The sequence below is a fragment of the Triturus cristatus genome, chromosome 4_1 (genome assembly GCF_964204655.1).
Source record: "Triturus cristatus chromosome 4_1, aTriCri1.1, whole genome shotgun sequence".
Taxonomy (NCBI): domain Eukaryota; kingdom Metazoa; phylum Chordata; class Amphibia; order Caudata; family Salamandridae; genus Triturus; species Triturus cristatus.
Window position 1 is genome coordinate 484,181,636 of NC_140585.1, and position 25,481 is coordinate 484,207,116.

The window sequence follows — 25,481 nt, forward strand, 5'->3', positions numbered from 1 at the left end:
AGTAGCAGCACACCTCAGACGTCAACATATTCACGTCTTCCCTTACCTAGACGACTGGCTGATAAAAGCCGCGTCCTACGACCAATGTGTGCAGCATACAAACAGCACCATCCAACTGCTCCACCAGCTAGGCTTCACGGTGAACTACCAAAAGTCCCACCTCATACCATCTCACACAAAGCAATACCTCGGGGCCACTATAGACACCTCCAAGGGTATTGCCTATCCAAACTCAGCCAGAATCACAAGCATTCAAGCCTTACGCAAAACATTCCTTCCTCAGCACTCTCTTCCAGCAAGAGTGTTTATGAAGCTCATAGGAATGATGGCGTCTTGCATCTTCATAGTGCCCCATGCAAGACTCCACATGCGTCCACTTCAAGAGTGCCTAGCACAACAGTGGAACCAGGCCCAGGGTCAGCTGACGGATCTGGTGTTGGTGGACGGCCGCACACATCACTCTCTGCAGTGGTGGAACACCACAAACCTTTCCAAAGGGCGGCCGTTCCTGGACCCGGTTCCTCAAGTGACTCTAACAGCGGACGCATCGCTCTCCGGCTGGGGAGCGCACCTTCTACACCTCACCATGCAAGGTCTATGGACGCCACAGCAAAAATCGCTCCACATCAACCATCTGGAGCTCTTGGCGATCTTTCTAGCCCTAAAATCTTTCCAAAAACAGATTTCGGGCAAAGCAGTCCTCATTCGCACAGACAATATGACTGCAATGTATTATATCCAAAAACAGGGGGGGACACACTCTCCCCAGCTCTCCCGCTTAGCCCAGAGCATATGGAGATGGGCAATTCCTCAAAACATCTTTCTCCTGGCACAGCACGTTCCAGGCGTACAAAACACCATGGCAGATCTGCTCAGCAGACAAACGCAACAAATACACGAATGGGAACTGCATCCACAAGTTCTTCACCCATTCTTCCAACAGTGGGGGCATCCTCAGATAGACCTCTTCGCCACCCACGAAAACAAAAAATGCCCAAGCTTCGCCGCCAGATACCCACACCCATTGTCCAAGGGCAATGCGATATGGATGAACTGGTCAGGCAGATTTGCATACGCCTTTCCACCTCTCCCACTAATTCCATTAGTGGTCAGGAAGCTACAACAGCACTCCCTCACACTCATTCTGGTAGCTCCGACGTGGGCCAGGCAGTCGTGGTACACCACGCTACTACAACTGTCAGTGGTACCACATCAAAAACTGCATCTATCCCCATGCCTCCTAACCCAGAACAATGGAGAAATCAGGCACCCGGACCCAGCTCAGCTCAACCTGGCGATCTGGCTCCTGAAATCCTAGAATTCGGATACCTTAACCTTCCCCCTGATTGTATGAACATCATCATGGAAGCCAGACGTCCTACCACTAGAGCATGCTATGCCGCAAAGTGGAAAAGATTTGTAATTTACTGCCGCAACAATACAATCAACCCTCTAGATGCATCCATACAGCACATCATATGCTATCTGCTCCATCTTCACAGGTGTAACCTGGCATATTCATCCATACGCCTACACCTAGCAGCGATCGCTGCTTATCTACAAAACAGGCAGCATTTATCACTCTTCAGAGTGCCCGCTATTAAAGCCTTCATGGAAGGCCTTAAACGAGTAATTCCTCCCAGGGCACCACCTTCCCCTGTATGGAATCTAAATTTAGTTCTTACACGACTAATGGGTCCGCCCTTCGAACCAATGCACAAATGTGAGCTACAGTTTCTCACCTGGAAAACAGCTTTCCTCGTAGCTATCACTTCCCTTAGAAGGGTTGGTGAAATACAAGCGTTCACCATACAGGAACCCTACATACAAATGCATCACAGCAAGGTCATACTTCGCACAAATCCGAAGTTTCTGCCCAAAGTCATTTCCCCCTTCCACCTCAATCAATCAGTGGAATTACCTGTCTTCTTCTCGCAACCCCAATCTGTTGCAGAAAGGGCCTTACACACACTTGATGTAAAAAGGGCGTTACTATACTACATACAAAGAACGCAACCCTTCAGGAAGACTAAACAATTGTTCGTTTCCTTCTCTCCACCACATAAAGGCAACCCCATTTCAAAATCAGGGATAGCTAGGTGGATTGTAAAATGCATACAAATTTGCTATCAAAAGGCAAAGAGAACATTATCTGTTCCCCCTAAAGCCCACTCTACAAGAAAGTTAGGGGCTTCTATGGCTTTTCTAGGGAATATACCCTTAGATGACATCTGCAAGGCAGCCACATGGTCTACACCGCACACCTTCACAAAACACTACTGTGTAGATGTGCATTCCAAGCAGCAAGCTAGGGTGGGCCAGGCTGTACTAAAGACACTTTTTCAAACAGCTGCAACGGATACCGGTGGTCGCCGCTAAGGTTGGGTACTGCTATATAATCTATGCTAAGTGTACAATCTGCAGCTCATATGCCTCGAACGGAATATGCTACTTACCAGTATGCATCTGTTCTTGGCATGTAGAGCTGCAGAGTTGTACACGCCCACCCGCCTCCCCGGCTACCTGTATCCGTTCCAGTACATCTTATTTAGATACAACACATGGGTTTCTCACTGTTACTACTACGCTCCATCATTTCCCTGTTGGCGAAAAACAATCTGAGGATGGAGCCGAAGCCCATGCGCAGTACGGACCGAAGGAGGAGTCACCAAACTCGTGACTTCCAAAGACTGTCCAAGAACAAAAACAAACTGCAAACATCCGGGCCCAACACCAGATGGCGACCTATGCTAAGTGTACAACTCTGCAGCTCTACATGCCAAGAACAGATGCATACTGGTAAGTAGCATATTCCTTTTCTTCTTTCTTAGTATGTCTTATTTGCTTTTGTAGAGATGATAGCATATATTCAATACATCTTATGCAGAGTCACTATAGGGCAATAATGGTTATTTTATTATTCATTATTTCCCTCAGTGCTGAACTAACCAAATGACAGGTGGCAAAATGTATATTATATAGTCACCCACGGTATTTCGTGATTCAGACCCTTGCTATCACTATTGAGCTTAAAAATCAATTTCTGCTTTCTGACAAACAGGAACCTCGAGATATCATCCACGGTTGTTCTAAAACCGTCCACCTCAATTCCTCAGCCTTCTGATTCTGGGTTAATAAGTGATTAGTGAGTCTAGTCGCTTGTTTCTTGCACCTAATGGTGCTCTTGTGCTCATTTATCCGTAGTTTGACCTTTCGTGTTGTCATGCCCACATACCTCAGTGAGCAGGGACACGTAATCAAATAGATAACCTTTTCGGTGTTACAATTCGTATGTTTTTTCAGGATCCAAGGTTTACCGATCCCAATATCAATTGTTTTTGTTTGTTGAGTTTGTGGGCAAGCTGTACATGACCCACAAGGAAAGTGACCTTGTACTGCAGGCATGTCCCATAAGGTACTAACTGTGTCCGGGGTTGTATTCTTAGGTCTTGTGTGTACCAGGCTGTTGCGAAGGCTCGACCCTCTTTTAAAAGAGAAAAGGGGGTTAGGAATTCTATCATTGCCTATATTGTGAAGTTTCCAATGTCTCCGTACACTTTTTTGTACTTTGTTAGAAAAGGTACTAAATGTATTCACAAAGGTAAGTCTAGCAAGCGGAGGTTTCACAATCTTTGGTTCAAGGAGAGCGTCACGATTATTGTTTTCAGGTCGTTTCCAGGCCTGTTTAACCAATCTTCTGGGGTATTGGCAATTCCTTAGTTGTACAGACAAAGATTCTGCATGACGATGGAAATTGTCAGTATCTGAGCAGTTTCTGCGAATCCACAAGAATTGCCCTACTGGCAAGTTTTCCCGAAGGGCTCTGGGATGATGACTTTCGAAAGTCAGCAATGAATTTTTTGCCATTGGCTTGCGATATAAATCACTGCCCAATCCCCCTTGAAAGGGACAGATGGAGATATCCAGAAATGGTAGGCTGGTTTTGTTGAATTCAATAGTAAAATTCAAATAATGATTTTGTTGGTTAAGCCAAGTGTGAAATTCTAGGATCATGGTCGAGGTGCCTCGCCAGATGACAAAAATGTCATCTATGTATTGTTTCCAGAGTAAAATTTGATGACGAAAAGGGTTACTCTGGTCAAAAAACAATTTTACTATTGAATTCAACAAAACCAGCCTACCATTTCTGGATATCTCCATCTGTCCCTTTCAAGGGAGATTGGGCAGTGATTTATATCGCAAGCCAATGGCAAAAAATTAATTGCTGACTTTCGAAAGTCATCATCCCAGAGCCCTTTGGGAAAACTTGCCAGTAGGGCAATTCTTGCGGATTCGCTGAAACTGCTCAGATACTGACAATTTCCATCGTCATGCAGAATCTTTGTCTGTACAACTAAGGAATTGCCAATACCCCAGAAGATTGGTTAAACAGGCCTGGAAACGAGCTGAAAACAATAATCGTGACGCTCTCCTTGAACCAAAGATTGTGAAACCTCCGCTTGCTAGACTTAACTTTGTGAATACATTTAGTACCTTTTCTAACTAAGTACAAAAAAGTGTACGCAGACATTGGAAACTTCTCAATATAGGCAATGATAGAATTCCTACCCCCCTTTTTTCTTTTAAAAGAGGGTCGAGCCTTCGAGACAGCCTGGTACACACAAGACCTAAGAATACAACCCCGGACACAGTTAGTACCTTATGGGACATGCCTGCAGTACAAGGTCACTTTCCTTGTGGGTCATGTACAGCTTGCCCACAAACTCAACAAACAAAAACAATTGATAATGGGACCGGTAAACCTTAGATCCTGAAAAAACATACGAATTGTAACACCGAAAAGGTTATCTATTTGATTACGTGTCCCTGCTCACTGAGGTATGTGGGCATGACAACACGAAAGATCAAACTACGGTTAAATGAGCACAAGAGCACCATTAGGTGCAAAAAACAAGCGACTAGACTCACTAATCACTTCTTAACCCAAATTCATAATGCTGAGGAATTGAGGTGGACGGTTTTAGAACAACCGCGGATACCACCTCATGTAAGTGATATTTCGAGGTTCCTGTTTGTCAGAGAGCAGAAATTGATTTTTAAGCTCAATAGTGATACCAAGGGTCTGAATGACGAAATACCATGGGTGACTATATAATATACATTTTGCCACCTGTCATTTGGTTAGTTCAGCACTGAGGGCAATAATAAATAATAAAATAACCATTATTGCCCTATAGCGAATCTGCATATGATGTATTGAATATATGCTATCATCTCTACAAAAGCAAATAAGACATACTAAGAAAGAAGAAAAAATATGTTTTTATTTCAATTTTCGAAATTATCTTATTTAGCAAGTGAGTCATTCTCAATTAATTACGCAGGTCTTATAATTAACCTTGTAGGTCGAGTATCTAGATATGAGTTTTTACCATAAATTCCGGCTCATTGGGTACCCACCCCCAATCCGATCTCATTTTTGAACTCTTTTTCCCAAGATGAGCCCGTTTTCTGAGCTTGGTTAAATAATATAGAGGACTACAATGCCCAGATATTTTCAGTTTACGCGGTTTGCGCGAGGGGTTCTGTAATACGTCATGACGCACACGCTTGCGCGCCGTGCGTCATGGGACGTTGACCCGTCAGCTGTTGATTGGCGGGCGTTACTGAAAAGCGCATCTCCTGTGCCGTCGGTTACCTTCCCTTCCGGCTTAGCACAAGCCAGAGGTACCGACAGACAGGTAAGACACGTTTTCGCGTTCAGGGCAGTTCATGCATATTTCAATTAAGCTCGCCCCGAATCAATATATTTTGCCACAGTTCAAATATTGTGTTTGTCTTGGTTTTGAATTCACTCATCTAATTCAGTATGCAACCTAATTTCGATTTATTGCACACATAAAATGGTTGTTCAGGGGCTCTCAGACATATTATACATATAACTTGTGATTTTATGTCTTTTGTTTTTCCTTATTCCAACCATCAAATAAATAAGCAAGCGGATCTTGTTATATATAAGAGCTATTGGTAGTAGCCTGCTATTTTTGAACACACGAAACAATAAGATATAACATCGATTTCGGACTGGCTTGTTCAGTGACTATTATAACATATACTTTTGACTCATGGAGTCTAAATGATTTGCTTCATTGTCAGTCTTTGAGTTTTTATGGATTGAGCACACTATCGAGGAGTTTGCTGTGAATATGCCTTGATGACCATTTTTGGGGGCAATTAAGTAACTATTTGGGGATAACGACAAATTCAGAGAACTTACAGACTCTGATACAATCGCTATGTTTATACCCTAACTTTTAGAGCGGTGCCTCCTACCCTGAGCGGATGCCAGGTGAGGTGAGGAGCACTCCCGCAAAAAGCCGGGTAAGTGAGTTAATTTCTTAATCAATTTGTTGGTAGTATACCAGTGGATACAAGGAAATGATGCATAAATGAGATATGCTGGACTAGGATGTTTGTTTTCATCACAACAAATATATTGATAACGTTCTTAGGAAGTTTTATATATAATCTCTGTCTTTCTTGCAGGATTGCAACTATCACTCCTGTGACAGGTTTTCAATTGACACGCACAGGATTTAGACAGGTTGTATTTTTCCAACCATGTTTTTGTTCGCTTTTGTTAGTTTTGTACACTAACATTAATTTGCAGTAGCGTTCCATCTCTCAGAGGTCCTGACGAAAGCTAGGGACAAAAATACCCTTGAGCTGAAACATGTAGACCTGACCTGCCATTATATATGGCCTTCAAACGGTTATTTGTTACAAACTGTCACGCACTGTTTTTATCTTTTGACACTAAGATATCACTTAATAAATAAATAAATAAATTCAGTATCTTAGTAGTCAATTTTAAAACACCACAATTTTTGCACCAACCTTTTTTTGCACTGCAACCCTCACCCATGATATAAATTTGAGACAACTCATCTTGGGCTTATTGTTATCAACTATTTGTGGTTTAACTGTTTGCTCCCTTCGATGTTCTAGAGGGTTGTAGCACACAGATACACTGGGTTATCACCCAGTGGGATCCCAAATGATGAAGCTTTGCCACGAAAGTGGGTGATGGGATTCTATCCTCATAGGAAGACTCTTCTATAGAATTTAGTTTGATAGTTTGTTGTGGTTTAACCCTTCTTCCTAATTTTTTTCCCTAGACCAGTAGTTCTTCTATTATTGTGTCATGTACTTTTATGTGCCTGGGGACGGGATATTATCCTCGGACCTGCAGGACTTGTACTTTTATATGCCTGGCTTGCAGTCCCAGAGACGCTATGTTCAGTTTATCGTGGGGTTGAAGCTTTTCCAATTTGCGGTTTCACCCTTCAGCCTCGCCACGGTCCCTTAGGTGTACACAAAAATCATGGCAGTGACCGTGGCCCACCTTTCCAGTCCAGGAATACGCATATTCCTGTACCTTGATGACTTTCTACTTAAGGTCAGTTTGCTGCAGTTGGTTGCTGACCACCTCTGGATAATGGTCACCCTTCTTTCATCCCTCGGGTTTTCCATCAATCAACAGAAGTCCTACGTGTCTGCTTCACAGAAGATTCCCCTTATTATGCTATCTTGGACACAATGGCACTCAAGGCATTTACACCCCTGCAAAGTGTATTCTACATTTAAGATATGATTCCAATGTTACACATTCAATCCAAAATCTTGGTAACTGCAGTTCTGAGGTTTCCTGGATGTCTGGCCCTCAGGCAACCTCCTGAAACCATGTGGCACATGTGGACCTTGCAGTAAAACCTCAGTCTTCAATTACTGCTGCACGGGCGCAGCCTGTTGGACAACCTCTGCATTTCGAGGGACACAGCCCACAACCTACAGTAGCAGCCGTTGTGTGCCAACTTGTCATGCGGAAGGCCATTCTCTCTGCCTCAACCAGAGATCACAATAGTTACGGCTGCATCATCTTAGTTGGGTTGGCTTGTCAATTGGGAAAGGTGGAGATCAGGAGTCTAAGGTTTCCAGTGGAACAAACACTATACATCAGTCTTCTAAAGCTTCGTACCATCCAGCTAGCTCTGAACACCTTACTCCCATCCATCATGGAGAGGCCCAGTACAGGTTCTGACAGACAACGTGACCATTGCGTGGTACTGCAATAATCAGGGCAGCATGGGGTCTTGGATCTTGTACCAGGTGCCACTGCTCCTTTGGAATATCTCTGCCTGGTATTCAGTAACCTGGCCAGGGATGCTCAATGCTAGGGTTGACGAGCAGAACAGATGTGACCTAGCAGACCATGGATGGTTTCTTCATCCTGGGTTGGTTTAGGACATCTTTGCTCAGTGGAGCGTGCCCTTGCTGCTTCTTTTCACCAATTCCGAGAATGTAGAGGTCAAGACTACTTTGCGCTGGATTTGCTGTCAAGGTTTTTCATGGAGGACAAATTCATTCTGTGGTGGGGTGCAGGACTTCTGTGGACCTTCTACTACCTCTTCTGCTTCGTTTTCTGAAAGTCAGGATAGACTGAGCTCAGTTCATCTTGGTAGCCACAGAATGGGCCAGAAGAGAGCGTCTTATCTCGACCTGTTGAGCCTAAGCAGTTACCATCTGATCCATCTTCCTCTTCAGGATCGCTTCCCATCTCAGCAGCAAGGCAGAGTCCTGCAACCAATGTCTATAATCTATACCTCCATGCACGGAGATTAGGCGGGGACAACTGAGCACTTTCCACTTGCCTGCTGAAGTTGTATTCTTGTGGTGAAGCTCCCCTCGAATAAATTTATCTGCGGTCAGAGAAATTTGTGGTCTCTACAGGCCAAGTTTCCTGAAGTTTTGATATTTGTTTTCTTTAGCCCAATATTTTCTAGTGGTTGGTATAGTTAAAGGTTATATACTGGTCCTCTCTGCCTTTTTACTTTTACCTGACTAACCTGCCTTATTCAAGTCAACCATTGTGATGAGATTCATTAAGGGCTCGACATGTTTCAGCTGAAATCTTTCATTATGCCTCATTGGGACTGTAACTTGGGTTTTTTTTCTGATGTTCACGGCGCTTGAGCCCATATATTGTTGCTGTATACATGTCCTCACCATTAAGACTGCTTTCCTTATCGCAGTCACTGCAGTGTGCTATGTACCCCAAGGATCCATGCTCAGCCCCACTCTCTTTAACACTTATGACACCTGACCAGCAGCGCCAAAACCCATGAACTCCACATCATATCCTACTCCGATGACACACAACTCATCCTCTCTAAAGACCAACTTTCACAACTGCATGATCGACTTGGCCAGCTGGATGAAGAACAGCCTGAAGCTCACCACAGACAAGACTGAGGAAACAATAGCTCCCCATGGGACGCATCCTGGTGGCCTTCAGAACTCTGACCTACTCCTTCCCCCACTGACCAAAATAGGAAACTAGGCATCACTCTGGACAACATGCTAGCCATGTAGACTCAGATCAACTCAATCTCCTTCTCCTACTTATTCATCATCTGCATGATTTGTAAAATATTCAAATGGGTACCCCAGAGTCCAATATGCACCATCACCCAGGCACTCATCTCCAGCCGACTGGACCATGGCAACGCTCTTTACGTAGTGTTCGCAGCTCACTTCCAACAACAGACCATAGAACATGCTGCAGCAAGACTCCTCCTGTATCTTGAGTAAGAAAATTAGACATAACTAGGGGAGGGAGTCAGAAGGGTTTTAGAGAAAGAGAGTAGACGAGGAGATAAAGAAATGAATTAGATACACCCCCCACAAGCAAGGCAAGAGAGGGTTAAGGGAAAATGTGTTCAAATGGGGCACAGCTGCTAACCCGAATGTTTCCCAAAAACAGGATGAGTGATCCAGGCAAAAAAATGAACTCTAGGACATTTTTCGAGTCGCAATACAGGCACCAAATTGTATGCGACAGTTAGGTAAATGTGATAATTTTGAAGAAAAAAAAAAGTGGAAACTGGTTGTGGTAAACGTTTCTTTGGGCTAAGTTTATTCAAGTACGTTTTTAATTTAGAATTGTATTTACTTGTATGATACAATTCCTTCTTTATTATTGTTGTGTGCCTTCAGATTTCAAGATTTCCAGCCTGTGGAAAGAGCGCCACCTGTTGGTTGCTTCTGAAAATGCGCAAAAGTCCTTAAGCCCCGTGAACATCGTGTGTGCCTAACGTTAACTTTTTTTTTTTTTTTTTTTTTGCACTGACCTTGTCCTTTGTATGCATGGGTTTCCAGTGCCCTTGTTTTGTTTGTCTAGTTTACCGATAGATTATTGATTACTCATGGATGTCAACCGTTGATGATGTGCCTTTCAATCCCACCACCCTCTCTGAAGCCAGGTCAGGTTACGGGGCAAGTTAATAGGAAGTTATCTCATGCCAATTCTGACTAGGCTCTGACCTGTATGGCCTCCGCTCTTTTGCTGGCATAAGCCCCTTTCACTTTTTTTTTGTGACACATGAAATACTCTCTGTAGACCCAGATCTCTGACCACATAAGGGTTCATATTAATAAGAGCAATTTATGGACGGTAACAGCAGTGACATCCGCTTCTTGAGGCGAACCACACAGCTTTGACCTGAATGTAGTACAGACTTCTGTGTGACAATTGCATAGTTTCCCTTAGAGCTGTTGCTGGTTTACGGATAACACGTCTTAGTAGAAATGATTGCCAACCAGTAATAATTCTTCTATTATGTTTATTCTCCATGGCACCTCAAAACTCGCCAATGTACTCTGGCTTCTTATCTGACTACTCATAGTTATTTGGATCAAGAGCCCAAACTGAGGTGGGATTTAATTTACCAGCGCGTGCCCTCTAATGCTAGAGAGAGCACAGACGAGTACAGTAACCACTTTTGTATTTAGTACTTTTTGGGGGACAGGGGAGTAATTTGTTGACCTGCAACTGGGACGAAAGTGGTTTGAAATGTGCGGATATATGAATATTCTACATTCAAAGCCTAGCCCCTAGCATACGGTTCGCAGACCTCGGCGATAATGTACTTTTTGGAACTCTACAGAGATTCTACATTATAAGTAGATAGTTGATGTTCCGATACTCTGCCCAATCCCCCCACCCCCATGTTTTCTTTCTAGAGCCAGGGTCAGATCTCATCTGTGGTTGTACTGGCCATTAACAGTCGCATTTGTTGAAATGAACATGATGAGAACATTTAGTCAAACAGGTTTAAAAAGGCTCTTAGGTGTAAATGAAATATCTAGGGATTTTAGCAATTGTGTTATAAATGTCTGCATCCATTCAATGATGTCTGACAACAAGAGTTGTCGATAGTTTGGGTGTGTGATACTTTACTGTCGAAATAGTTCTGGTTATCAAGGTATGTTATTGTTCCATACTTTACGCTTGGATATACCTTTCTGATGGATAGATCTAACCACAGATTCCTTACCTTATGACTACTCCAGGGTACCCCACTACTGGATCCGGAAGCTTGAAATATCTCTGGCATGCCGACAGGAAGCCGCATTGTTTTTTTTGCAGATGGGGAGTTCTGATCCCAACTTCTTCGTGGTATAGTTACAGACACCCAGACTCTCAAAATACAGAAAACAGAGTGCAGGGTTATGTCCCACTGAAGACAAAAGGTTTCAAGCTGAGCTGTGCTGTGCCATGATTGCAGCAAGCTTATGTTGGTGACAGATCTGCACAGTGTTAGTCTTAGGTGCCTCGGAACCAAGCCCTTCTCTGTCCTGCAACAAATGCTCCTTGATGCACCTGGAGACCATTAGAGAATGTAAGGCCAAACTTAATGTCGTGGAACACAAGAGAGAGCTGCTACTCTTAAAGTCCTGAGGTCAGTCACTATCCTGGTCCCAGTCTCGATCTTATTTTCCTTTTGTCAGGTGAGTCTAAGTCAAAGTTGAGAGATGTTGGAGCACAAGAAGTCCAATAAGGGTTATCCTCGCTATCTTCATGCTTTGATCAAGCCCTACAAACCTAGCAGGTGTCTCAGATCTGCTGAAGCTGGGCTCATTGTAGTCGCAAGGGGGAAAAGAGCACAGATGGGCGGTCGCTCCTTTAGCCTCTTGGCCTCCCAAACTTTGGAATACCCTTCCGTTCGATCTGAGGCAGGAACGTTCAGAACCGATCTTTCAGAAAAAAAAATAAGTCTTGGTTCTTCAAACAAACCTAATTGGCTCTTCTTTCACTGCAGGGTCTTGGTGGATGTCTTCCTAGCACATGGGACACTTTATTTGGAGTACCCAGGCGCTCTACACATTTCCAGATTATTATTATGATCCCTATCTCTTCTGTTCCAGCAAGAGGTCATGAAGTTGGTGGTCCGATGACCCGACTCAGGCTACATCATCAGACTCAGACCCTCTGCCAGTCCTGACTCTGATGCCTCTCCGCCCACTCGTCCCCCCTGAATTCCCCAGGCTATGTCTAGCCTATGCAGCAGCAAATTGAGGCCTTTGGGGCGAGCATGCAGCAGTTCAACATGGTTCTGCTTCCCTTTGGGTCCATGGATGTGTTGGGGGCTCCAGACAAAGCTCTACCAGCAAGTCCTTCCCAATGGTATCTGACCACATCTGACCCTTCACCATTGCTGCCCTGTAACTAGACTACCCAGTCACAGGTCCTGCCAGTTATTCCTCGAACAGTGCCAACCTGGACTCTGACTTTACAATGGTTTTTATGTGAGGTGTGAAATCAACTTTGACGAGTTCTCGCCTCTAGTCGTACAAGATTACAGAGTCCCAGTCTGTGGCTAATGAGGACACCCCGCTAGTTAACTTGTCACAATGCAGAGATTACATTTGATTGGAGCCTATTTTCGGATCCAAATTCAACACTGTCAGAGCCCCGCTCAGGCCATCTAGGACAACGATAAGGCGTATCCTCTTCTCCCCTTTCTATATGCACATTATACTCTGTTTGGAATCACAAATTGCTAGTTGCCTGGACACCCCAATGACAACTCTCCCTTGTCTTTTGGGGAGGACTTTGCGCTGGAGGACTTCAAAGGGAGCAGGGTGATAACTTGCTCTCTAAGGCTGCTTTACCAATGTTGTAACACCTAAATCAATATAGGCAATTCTGGGGATTCTCAAAGGGCCTTTGCTTATCACCAGAAACAGAATTTTCAAAGAGTCTTGCTTATCAGAAGCCAACATCTGCCCAGCCCTTTTGCAGATCCAGGGTCATTGGCAGAGGTCGTAATACTCAACAAGGGCGGCATTCCTCTGTGCCGGTGGCCACTGCAGGCACTGCCAAACAGCTTTATCTCCCCCTCATTCAGACACATGAGGCCAACACCAGGCAGGAATAGTTTTTGTCTGCCCACCTGGTGCACCAATACTTTGGACGAACATGTATTTCAAGTTGTTCATGTTGGGTATGTCCTCTGTTATCCTCTCCTCGACCCGTACACCAAGTTGTATTTCAGGTGTTGGCGGAACATGCTGCTATCCTCACCACAGAGGTTCAAGTTCTGATAGCCAAGAGAGCAATCAAGGTGGTACCGGAGGCTCGGAAAAGTGCTCAGGTGGTTATTCTCACTATTTTCTGTTTACCAAGATGGATAGTGGGCGGAAACCTATCTAACTATCTTGGACATCAAGTTTCTGAACACTTTTCTGAGGAAGGACAAGTTCAAATTGATGATGTTGGCCCAGGATCAGTCAGCCTTGTACCTTAGAACCAGGAATGTGTCCATGGACGTGCAGGATGTAAACCTTTCTTTTTGCGATCCTGCAGTTTCACAGGTTTTACTTCCAGTTCATGGCTGAGGCAGAGCATTGCCAGTAATATACTGCTGTTCAGCCTTACTTTGGCCCTCCAGGTGTTCACAAAGGTGATGTCAATGGCCATGCGGCATCTTCGCATATCAGGGATATATGCATTTTTGCCCCTCTGCAACTGGCTCCTTAAGGTACTACCTCTTCAGCTAGTCTCCAATCAACTTCAACTTGAGCTGCTGCTTTTTTGCTGTCCTCTGTAGACTTTTTCAACAATGAGCTGAAGTCCCACTTTCAGCCTGTTCAGTGGATCCCCTTCATAAAGCCACTTCATAAAGACACTGATGGCCTATCCACTCCTGCAGTGAGTCTGGAGCATTTTAGCTTAAATCCAGATGTCTCAGCCACAAGCCCTTGCTCTAGCCTGTATGTTTCTAAGACTTAATGGTTTTCTGGCCTGCGGCATTCTGCTAGTGCCTCGTGATCTTTGGCATATTTGGGGTCTGCAGTGGAGCCTTCAGCTGCAGTGGGTCCAAACACTGGAGACACTTGTAAGATTACCATTGGATGTCAAATGAAGCAGCTTGATATCTCTAGTGGTGAATGGTGAAGGTCAACATGATATGGGGTAAACATTTACCCCCACCCCTGCTGGACCCAAGTGATTGTGCCAGACATCCTGTTCTTGGGAGGACATTATCTTTTATAAAGCAGCAGCAGCAGCAAAATTGTCTTTTAGAACTCCAGGCCATTCATCGTACCCTCACAGCTTTTCTGTCTTCCATCAGGGTTAGGTCTATTCTGGTCCTGACCGGAAACACAACTGCTGTGAAGGCTTCTGCAGCAAACAGGTAGTGAGGGGTCTTGCTCTGTGTCTGTGGTAATTGCTGGTCCCTCATGGGTTTTCCCTGATGGTCTCTCCCAACTTCAGGGTGGACGCACTTATCGGGCATCATCTTGCCAACCACAAATGATGTCTGCATGTGGAGATGGCGCATGTCATCTTCTCCCAGTGAAGCATGTGTAGTGAGGATATGGGCTCGCCTGCGGACATTACTAAGTTAGCATAAGCTAGTATACACTTGGCCGCCATTTTCCTGCTTTTTGCTCACGTTACTACATGGCACGTTTCTCGTAAACACTTTGCTTGCTCTCTTTAATATGAGAACTGTCTGCCTTTCACATATCTAGCTGTACACTGTGCTTCTAGTCTGCACAGTGTGTTCAAGGTCGAAAAACAATTAGCTCCGTTGAATTGCTTTGTCAGCCTCACATCCATAACCGAACACAGCTGCAACACTGAAAATCTGGTGCTTTTAATATTGCCTTGCATGCATTTTAGGGCACTTGGAGAAACGCTTTCCAGGACAGAAGAGCTGTGCTTGTCCGGAGATGTAAATTCCTGCATCTGAACTCGGATGTATGGGGTCCCCCTGACAAAGCCTGGAGGTCTTCTATAGTTATAATAAACTAGCTTCTAGCACGGGGAGGGTGGCAAGGCTCTATAGTCCTGTTTCCACTATCATTATAATATGATTTCCACTTTTGTTCTATATGGAATTGTAACAATGCTGATTTGTTTGTTCTTAGGCATTTTTCTGCTAGTATTGGCTCGTGTACTGCATTTTGGAGCACGTTAGTTAAAATAAACATTTTAAACTATACTTTGGCTCTATTTACTCATGTTGTGGATTAGTACGAGAGTTTGAACGAAAGAGTGTTCTTGTTCCCACGTATCCTGAGAGGGACTGAGTTACATGTTCTGGATGTCTAATCATTGGTAGCTTCGCTGTAGTACTGAGAACAAATGACACACTATAGCTAGTCAGATTGGGGTTCTGGGAACCGAGGTGGGTATTTTGGTTCACCACTACACACTGAGGTCCTGGTTTCCTGCGCATAGTTCTGTGTATGTGCAGAATCCCTGCAACACATGCTTGTGGTAGATAAGTTCGCTACCTCTGAGAACACGCATTGTCAGGCCTTCGTGCTTTCTCATTGAGGTCTATTGGAGACCTGTACCTCCCACTATGATGTGCATTCCTGATGCTGCCGCTGATTAGCCTGTCATAAAGAGGTTTCAGGTGGAATGAGCACAGCTCATACGGATAGTCCCGGACTGGGCATGGAGAGTATTATATTCCGACCTGTTAAAGCTGAGCTTATGTCCTTTACTTAGGCTTCCTCTTCGGAAGCATATGCTGTTCAAGTAGCAAGACAGGTTCTGGAGCAAGAACCTCCACAACTGAGTGGTTTTCAGTTTCTGCCAGATGGTGTGGATATGATTTTGGCTGCTCACCGCCCTTCAAACTAGTCCATCCACTCTGGCCGCTGGGCTATGTTTGTAGCCTGCTGTGAGAACGGCCATGCTGACAGTCTTAAGGCTAAATTATGTGATATCCTTTTTGTTTGTTTAATTTATGACCCAGCAAGGCCTTTGCTGTGTACATTGTTAAGGACTAACTTTTGGCCTTTCTCTGTTTACCTGATCAGCCCTCTTTGTTCAAATCACCTGATGTGATTCATTGTTAGGAAATTACTTATTGCACCTTTCCTCTTACACCCTTTTTTTTGTCGCAGTGGGATCTTAATTTGGTTCTACTTTTTTATTTGTGCACCTTTTGAAAACATGCATAGCATGTTGTCACGCAAGACTCATCTTTATTGCAGTCACTTTCTTCTGGCATATCAGTCGGTGCAGCCAACATTTACAAATTGGTGCTTCGGACTTGGAAATTCTTTCTCCTTTCAAAGATGGTGTTGCCCTTTCACTTGGGGAAGTCTATTGTGCACCCTGCATTATTATCTCCGCTATGTCCCTCTAATAAAGAAGAAAGGTTGCTCCTACTGGATTCCAAATTAGCCCTGATGTTGATATGGCTGGGAAATAGTGTCGGCATGAACAATCTTCAAGTGGATTCACCAGTGTGAAGAATGTGAAGGCGGTACAAAATGGATCTTGTTGGAATGGATTGTTCTGTGTGTTACAATGAAATATGCTTTGACAAGAAGGAACCTCCTGATGGATTTTGGGTTCACTTCCCCAGACCAAAGGCTGCTACTATGGCCCGGGATAGTGCATTCCTATGCTAGACATCTGCCAAGCTGCTATGTTGGCATCCAGCGACACTTGCACCAAGCATCTTAAAGAAACACATAGTGATAGATTCCTTACCTCAGAATTGCCCCCAGGCGTCAGACTGGATCCGGAAAGTTTTCATCAGCAGTACCCCTGCGCGTCGGTAGGTCGTGTGGTGCGGCTCATGTGCCCATCTTTGGCATCATGGTCGCCGAGATGACGTCGCGGGTGCTACTTAGACGCTGCCAACGCGCCCTGATGTCAGTTTCTTTGCAAGCGCAGATCCGGGAAGAGCAGGAACCCCCAGTCAATTTTTGACTGACATTTTGAGGCCTTTTTGTCTCCAATTTACATTGAGTCTTCGACTCCTGGTGCAGTTAGGATGCCCGGTTTTAAGTCCTGCGAGGACTGTCACCGTATGGTGTCGGTGACGGACCCGCACCGAGTGTGTCTTTTGTGCCTGGGGGTGCGACCACGACCCCAAGTCGTACCCCGACTGCCGGGCCATGGTGCCGAAGTCTTTGCGGGAGCAGTCCCGAAAGCTGCTAGAGCCCCGGCAGTCGGCTCTGCGCCGTTCGAGGTCCTGGTCCCGAGGGAGGTCGAGGGACCGTGCACGGAGTCATCATCAAAGGTCTTCGGTATCCAAGTCTTCGCACTTGGGGTCAAGTAAGGTGAAGCACAAGAAGTTGCAGAAACGTCATCGTACTCAGACTTCCCCTCACCGATCGCGCGACGCGGCTGAGGGTGGTGCCTCCCCCGCGGCTCCGGCGTATCCTGTGCAGTCGCCGCCAGCCTACCCGCCCTTCCCGGGTCCATCGGCGACTCCGGCCCAAATTCCAGAATTCCTGTCGGCCATGGCTCGCCTCTTTGGGCCGTCGGGTCCCACTGGTGCACCTTCGGGCCCCGCTGTCTCGACTGGGGGTCCTCTCCTTTTATCGCCGGTGGCTCCGGCCCCGACGTCGCTGTCGGCACCGGCCTCAGTACCCTCCTGCATCCCGGTCGACGCCGGTTGACCTTATAACACCTCCTACGTCGTCGACCCCACAGGCACCACTTCCGACGTCACTCGCTCCTTGGGATGACGTCGACCCCGGTTTCAGCCCCGAAGTGGACGCGGCGTCGGGCCCGCATCGATCGATGCTGTTCTTGACGTTGCTCGGGGATTTTTATCCCCATGTCCCTGCTCCTTATTTTAGGCCTCTTGAACAGCCTGAGGAGGAAGGGGAGGACTGGGAGGGGTCTGAGGACCCTCTCGCAGCTGATTGCGTGTATGTACAGGACTGGGCAGAGGAGTTGGGGGGAAGCCAGTGGTCTGGATACCTCACCAGACCTTGGCATGCTGTCTCCTCCTACCGTGGCTACGAAGGAGGGTGCTAGTTAGGCTGTGGTGTTGCGTGGGGCGGCCGAGGCCCTACACCTCGTGCTTCCTACTGTGGCTGTCAGAACTAACCTCCTGACAGAAGTGCTTCAGCCAGCAGCTACTTCTGCGTAGCCGCTGCTTCCCTTCAATGAAGCATTTTCTGACGTTCTTTTGGGCACCTGGTCCAGGCCCACCACAGGGGCTCCTGTGGATCGGAACGTGGCCCGACGCCATCGCCCGGCTCCGGGTGACCCCATTTTCCTCTCCCAACACCCCACCCCCGAGAACTTGGTTGTCCAAGCCTCTGCTTCCCCAACCGCCTTCCCTTCCGCACCACCGGATAGGGAATCCAAGAAACTGGATCAGTTCGGAAAGAAGATTTTTTTCTTCCGCCAGTTCTGTGCTGCGGTCCGTGAACACCGCATGCCTCTTGGGCCGTTATTCCCACTCTCTGTGGGATACGGTGGCTCAAGTGCTGCCTCAGTGTCCAGAGGAGGCCCGAACAGCTTTCTCCCAGGCTGTTGCAGAGGGGAGAGACGCAGCTAAGTTTGTGATTCGTTGTGGCCTAGATACCGCCGATTCACTGGGCAGATCGATTGCAACGACAGTGGCGATGCGACGCCACACCTGGTTGAGGACAACTGGATTTTCTGGGGCTGTCCAAAGCACGCTTATGGACATGCCCTCTGATGGCCGTCGGCGACAAAGCAGGCAGCGCGTTGGAGCGGGTTAAGGACTCGCGGGCTATGGCCAAGTTCTTGGGACTCTCTGCAGTCCGCCCTCCTCTGCCATCTGCTTTTCGCTTCTTACGTGGCACCGGAAGGGACGCCCCGCAGCGTTCGCAACAGAGCCACAAGCCTGCGCAGTAGCAATCCCAGCACGACCGCAGGTTCCGCCGTGGCGGACCAAGGGACCAGCGGGCGGGTCAGTCCACCTCCACCACGGCCACCTCTGCCTCCAGACATTCCTAGTCCGAACTTTCAGGCCCATCAAACGCCAGTGGGCGGCAGGCTTCGCCATCACCTCCCCCACTGGGGCACCATCACATCGGACAGGTGGGTTTTAGAGATAGTCCAGAGGGGCTACTCCCTCCCCTTCGAGACTGCTCCTCCAGCCATGCCACCTCGGTACCATCACATGTCGGGGGATCTCTTGGTGCTTCTTCAGCAGGAAGTTGTGGCCTTCTTGGCCAAGGGGGCCATCGAGCGCGTAATGACGCCAGAAGTAGGTTGTGGTTTTTATTCCCACTACTTTCTGGTGCCAAAGAAGGACAAGGGCCTGCATCCTATCTTGGACCTCTGGAACGTCAATCGCTTCCTACGCAAAGAAGTTCAAGATGCTCACTTTGGCTCAGGTCTTGTCTTCTATCAATCCACAAGACTGGATGGCAGCGCTGGACTTGCAGGATGCTTACTTCCACATCCCAGTCCTGCGGGTCCACCGGCGTTACCTGCGGTTCACAGTAGGCCACGAGCACTTTCAGTTTACCGTGCTCCCGTTTTGCCTTACCAGCGCCCCTCGGGTGTTCACGAAAGTGATGGTGGTCGCAGATCATCTGCGCAGATCAGGGGTTTCAGTCTGCCCCTATCTCGATGACTGGCTGTTGAAGGTGGGCCCCCCCAGACAGTCGTCTCCCACTTACAGACTAAGGTCGATCTCCTGCATTTGCTGGGGTTCTCCATCAACGTGCCAAAGTTGCACCTGATTCCCTCTCAGAAGCTCCTCTTCATCGGAGCGGATCTGGACACGGCGCAGTTTCGGGTCTATCCTCCCGAACTGCGAGTCCGGGATATTCGGGCTCTGATTCTGATCTTTCAGCCCTTTTCCTGGGTTTCGGTCAGGGTGACCCTGCGGGGCCTCATGGCGTCCTGCATCCTGATGATCGATCATGCCATGTGACATATGCGGACTCTGCAGTGAGACCTGAAGTTCCAGTGGGCGCAGCATCAGGGGAACCTGTCCGATCACGTCCAGATCTCGGAGGGCACTGAACGACAGTTGCAGTGGTGGCTCACCAACCGGCATTGGGTCGACGGCAGATCCCTCTCCCTTCCCCAACCGGAGTTTACAGTGGTAATGGATGCGTCCCTCCTGGGATGTGGCGGTCACATGGGAGAGGCAGAGATCAGAGGCCTCTGGTCTCCGGCGGAGTCCAAGCTCCATATCAACCTTCTGGAGCTTCGGGTGATCCGACTTGCACTGAAGGCATTCCTTCCCTCTGTCAAGGGGAGGGTAGTGCAGGTGTTCACAGACCACACCACCGCCATGTGGTACTGCAACAAACAAGGCGGGGTGGGGTCGTGGACCCTCTGTCAGGACTGGTTCTGCAGCACTGGACGTGGCTGGAACATCAGGGCCTTTTCCTGGTGGTACAACACCTGGCAGGTTCTCTGAATGCCAGGGCGTACAAACTCAGCCGCAGGTGCATGATGGATCACGAATGGTGTCTTCACTCGGAGGTGATGCAAGGTCTCTTTCAGCAGTGGGGAGAGTCTTGGTTCGATCTATTCGCCACCGAAGAGAAAACGCAATGTCTTCAGTTCTGCGCATTGGAATTTCCAAGGCGGCACTTGCTCGGCAACGCTTTTCGGCGCGAGTGGAGTTGCGGTCTGTTGTATGCTTTTCCGCCTTTACCACTTCTGCTCAGAGTGCTGAAGAAGATCAGGCGCGACCGGGCACAAGTCATCCTTGTGGCCCCGGACTGGGCTCGAAGAGTATGGTATCTCGAGCTACTCCGTATGAGCATCGATCCTCCGAAGACTGCCTCTTCGGGAAGATCTTCTGTCGCAGCAGCAGAGGACGGTCCTTCACCCAAACCTGTCCAGCCTCCACCTCTTTGTGTGGAGATTGAGCGGCAGCAGTTGATTCCTTTCGACTTGCCTCCTGAAGTTTGTGATGTCATTCTGGCAGCCAGGCGTCCCTCCACTAAAGTGGTATACGCCTGCAGGTGGAACAGATTTGTGGCATGGTGCACAGCAAAGGCTGTGGATCCCCTTTTTGCCCCTCTTTCAGAAGTCCTTTTGTTCCTCCTTTCTTTGGCCTGGCAGGGCTCTGCTCTGGGCACTATCAAGGGCTACCTTTCTGCAATTTTGGCCTTTCTCAGGCTCCCTGATCAGCCCTCTCTTTTCAAGTCCCCTATTGTAAATAGATTTCTTAAAGGCATTGCACACCTTTTTCCTCCTATTCCTTTTGTGATGCCGCAGTGGGACTTGAATATGGTTCTTAGGAACTTGATGTGTGCTCCCTTTGAGCCCCTTCACACCTGTCCTCTTCATCTCTTGACTTTGAAGACTGCTTTCCTGGTGGCCATCACCTCCGCTAGGCGGGTGAGTGAGCTCTAGGCTCTTTCTTGTAAGCCTCCCTTTCTGTCGGTCCATCGGACAAGGTTGTGCTCAGGCCCCATCCTTCTTTTTTGCCAAAATTTGTTACAGCCTTTCATATTAGGCAGACTATTACCATACCCACCTTCTTTCCGCATCCTTCCAGAGAGGAAGAGAGGCTCCACCGTCTGGACCCAAAACGTGCGCTCTCCTTTTATCTCAACCGCACTCAACAGTTCCGGGTGGATGATCAACTCTTTGTTGGCTACGTTGGCACCAAGAAAGGTCGGGCGGTACACAAGAGGACTATCTCCTGCTGGGTCGTCTTGTGTATCAAAGCCTGTTACTCTTTGGCTAAAAAAAGAACCTCCGGTGGGACTGCGTGCTCATTCCACTAGAGTTACTGCAGCCACTACTGCATTGGGACTTGGTGTCCCCCTGCAAGACATCTGTCAGGCACCGACGTGGGCCTCGCTGCACACGTTTACTAAGCATTATTGCCTGGACAGCCAAGTCCGGAGAACGGCTTCTTTGGCCGGGGTGTTCTCCGGGACTTCCTGGTGTGATCTTGGTTCACAGACCCACCACCGGGGTTGGTATTGCTGGGGTATCTATTCTAAGGTAAGGAATCTATCCCTGTGTTTCTTTCAGATGAACATTTACTTACCTTCGGTAACGACATATCTGTAAGAAACATTAGTAGTGATAGATTCTTTACCGCCCCACCCATCCGCCCCACCCATCCTCCCCGTTCTGCGAACTGATTTCTAGGGTTAAGGTCATCCCTTTCAGGGCCCTAGTTTCAATGCACCAGTGGTGGGTATCTTGCATGGCTCTGCGTTCCTTGCACGGAAAGTTGTGTACAGAAATGACATCCGCGCATGTGGGCGGCAGCTAAGTAGCGCCCACAACGCCATCTCGGCGACCACGATGCCAACGACGGACGCGGAGCTGCACGACGCCACCTATCCAACGCGCAGTGGTACTGCTGATGAAAACTTTCCGGATCCAGTCTGACACCTGGGGGTAATTCTAAGGTAAGGAATCCATCACTCCTAATGTTTCTTCCAGATATATCTTTACCGAAGGTAAGTAACTTGTTTGTTACTGCCTTCTTTTATCAGGCCTGCAGGGAGAGTCATTTTGCATACACAGTCCTGCATGACCTTCTAGTGTAACGTCTTCTGTTCAAACCCTCCGCTTTTTGGGAGGTACTGCTTTGATATCGATTCGGTGAGGAATCTTTGGCTAGAAATATCTAACAGATGAACAAGTTATTCATTTTAGATAACTCTTTCTAGTGGCTACTCGAACTGAAGATTCTTCACCGCTTGCCCTCCTTCTCATTCTGTGGAATGGACTTTCTTCTTTAAAAGATCCTAAGTTAGATTTGGCACACTCTTGATCTTAAGCTCTCAAGCCACTCCGCACCTGAAGGCACAGAAAAGAAGCACTTGTGAACCTATAAGTTTTTCTGTGTGATTACATCCAGATGCAGTGTCTGGTAGTGAACCACCTGTCTGCATATCTGGGCAATTGCAAGTTTTCAGATCCAGGCTGGCGCCCGGGAGGATTCACAAGGAAATGTCTGCGAGAAACAGCGATACCAAAGGTAGGTAACAATTTTTTTACGTGGATGTCCTTATTAGCCACCAGGAACTTGAAAAGTTTAAAATATTCTAGGGTTCCTTTTTATTAGGCAACTGAATACAGAGCCATTTCAGATATGTATTTTGTCATCCATGTAGCCAGACACAGAATTTGGACTTAATATTACTCTTAATTTTTCTGTTATCTGCGTCATTGTTTTATTGAAATTGTAAACCGTTGAGCCACATTGGGGTTGTAAAACAAAATGAGCAAGATTTTTTATCAAACTTTCTGTGTATAGTGTAGTTGTACCCACTTCCATGGTCTGTTGGCATTATAACCGTGCTGCTAAACGTTGTATTTGAAAGCTAAATATCTGTAGCCTTAGAAGTTCTAAAAGCACTTAGACTACTGTGGTGAAGGTTGTGCTGCTCTCAGCCCAGGTACCTCCCTAATGCTGTGTGGCTTTCTGCGTTCTGCAAACATGTAGGTCACAATATTCCAGGAAGTGCCACGTTTCCAGACTCCTTTTAGTAGGTCTCTGGGTTTCATCTAGAGGTTTGTGGTCACTATTTGTGACCTCTTGTGATTGGCTCTAATCGGTGATGGTTTAAAAGCAGCTGGTGTTCTTTAAATGAACCTATGCTGTTTAAAAAACAGTTTTCCATTTAAGAACACATCGAGAGGAACAGCAGTACTCTTCTGCCTGCTTCTCCAAGGTTGAACAACCGCTGTCCAACAGGGTCAGCTTCCCTTTACTAATGAGTTACCATCTTCTTTGTGGAAACAGTATCTTACCTATGGTTTGGGGCCGCAGCTGTGTTCACAAAACATAGATACCTCTTATTTGAATTTGAAATTAGGAGGGGATGCCCCCTAAACACCCCTTCCTAATTGTGATTTGGAGTGAGTCAGTAAACCACTTTAGAAATTCGGAAAAGATATTCAGAATAGCAGTAGGGCTTTGATAGTTATTAAAAAGGCATTTTGTGATCAGAAACCCTGTGATTTTTTCGAATTGTAGGGTTTGCAACTGCAGAAATGGCTTAGCTCATTTGGCCCTTGGTAATGTTTTGAGTTTAGGGACTATGCCAATGAAGAAAATAGGTTGCATAAAACCTGTGTAGAGCAGAATCCCATGATCCTGGCAGCCACATAGCCTCTCAGAATGGATAATGGATTAGTAGTAAGGCGGGACCAAAACACCTTCAAACTATACAATCTCAAGAGAGCTCAAAACTGTCTCGGGGAAGCTTAGCACTTAGGAATTTTCATTATTTCAACTAAAAGTACAAGATCCCTGGTTCACTCACAGTACTGTGCATCTGCACAAGCAGTTTCCATGTGCTGCACCACACCTAAGAATCCATAAATGCAAGATTTCACTGATTTTCAGAATACTCTGCTTGACATGCCGCCTTGCAGTACTTGTACGGTTATTTCTTTTTTCACTGTATTAAACAGTACATGCCAAACAGCATTGAAAAGTATTGTATGTATCTGATTTGGTTTGCAAAGTAAGTGGGACATAATGCAAATGAGTGCCACAGTAGGCAGCTTTTAAAGTAGAGACTGTATCTGCAGTGTCGTCTTTGAAGTCTTGCCGTGCCGTAAACTGACGTGTGCTGTATGCTCCTCCTGATTTGAAATAGATGAAAGAGAATGAACCTTTAATCGCCATGGTTCACGCAATGATTGAGAATACCGCGCTAAGACCGCAACTGTACCAGCAAGTAAGGTCTTGGAGAACGAATTGCATTGCTTTGATCATCTGCAACATGTTTGTCCAGTACCGGTGTTTTTTTTCCTTGCTCTTTCCCAGACTTCCCCGTAACATTGATGTGTTTTATTTCTTTTTGGTAACCACAAATCATTCACGCTTCCTTGGATGCTGCTAACCCGCCAGCATGGCTTCGCTGAGCAGTTTTCTGTTGCACAGTATTGCCGACACTTTTGTGTGTGTTTGTGCATTATATTTTGACCTTTAGTGGCTTGTGTATCGCCATCATTGGGCACGCATCTTTCACAAGGCAGACAAGTAATTATTGACTCATGCTAAATTGCTATTTCGTCTAATCCATGTGTACAGAAGTGTAACCATGACAGCTTTTCTTATTGAATTAACTCTGATTGTCTTTTCCTTTTAGGATATTGATATGGTGTCTGTTAGCCTTGCACTTCCCCCGAGATTAATTTTTTGTGTTACTTGAAATGTTTTAGTAATGTATTGGCGTCGTAAGAGGAGTTGGCTAAAACTTTTAAATAAAGTAGTTTGTCTTAAATTGGCTTTCCTTTTCTCACACGGTTTCGTAATTAGTGTTAGTGTGTGACAATCATTTGATGAACAAGTGTGCAGAATTCAAGTAAAGGCGGTGGGATTATAGAGTGAAGGAGCCCTGCGACCCAGTGAAATATTAATATGAACAGTCGCCACCTGAGACATGTGCATCCTGTCAGATCGGAAGGAGGTCAAAGTTGTCAA

At 46.6% G+C, this 25,481-nt stretch overlaps 1 protein-coding gene across 17 annotated transcripts in view; it reads left to right on the forward strand.

Moving 5' to 3' along the window:
* The window catches only part of PLEKHA5 (pleckstrin homology domain containing A5), a 1,155,627-nt gene that overhangs the window by 930,056 nt on the left and 200,090 nt on the right, over positions 1 to 25,481 (forward strand). For 8 of the 17 annotated variants that reach the window (XM_085652691.1, XM_085652692.1, XM_085652698.1 and 5 more), the window contains one exon: positions 24,652 to 24,732. The exons of the other annotated variants lie outside the window; for them this stretch is intronic. In XM_085652691.1, the coding sequence (XP_085508817.1) occupies positions 24,652 to 24,732 (81 nt within the window). The remainder of the gene's footprint in view (positions 1 to 24,651; positions 24,733 to 25,481) is intronic. 17 annotated transcript variants of the gene reach the window in all.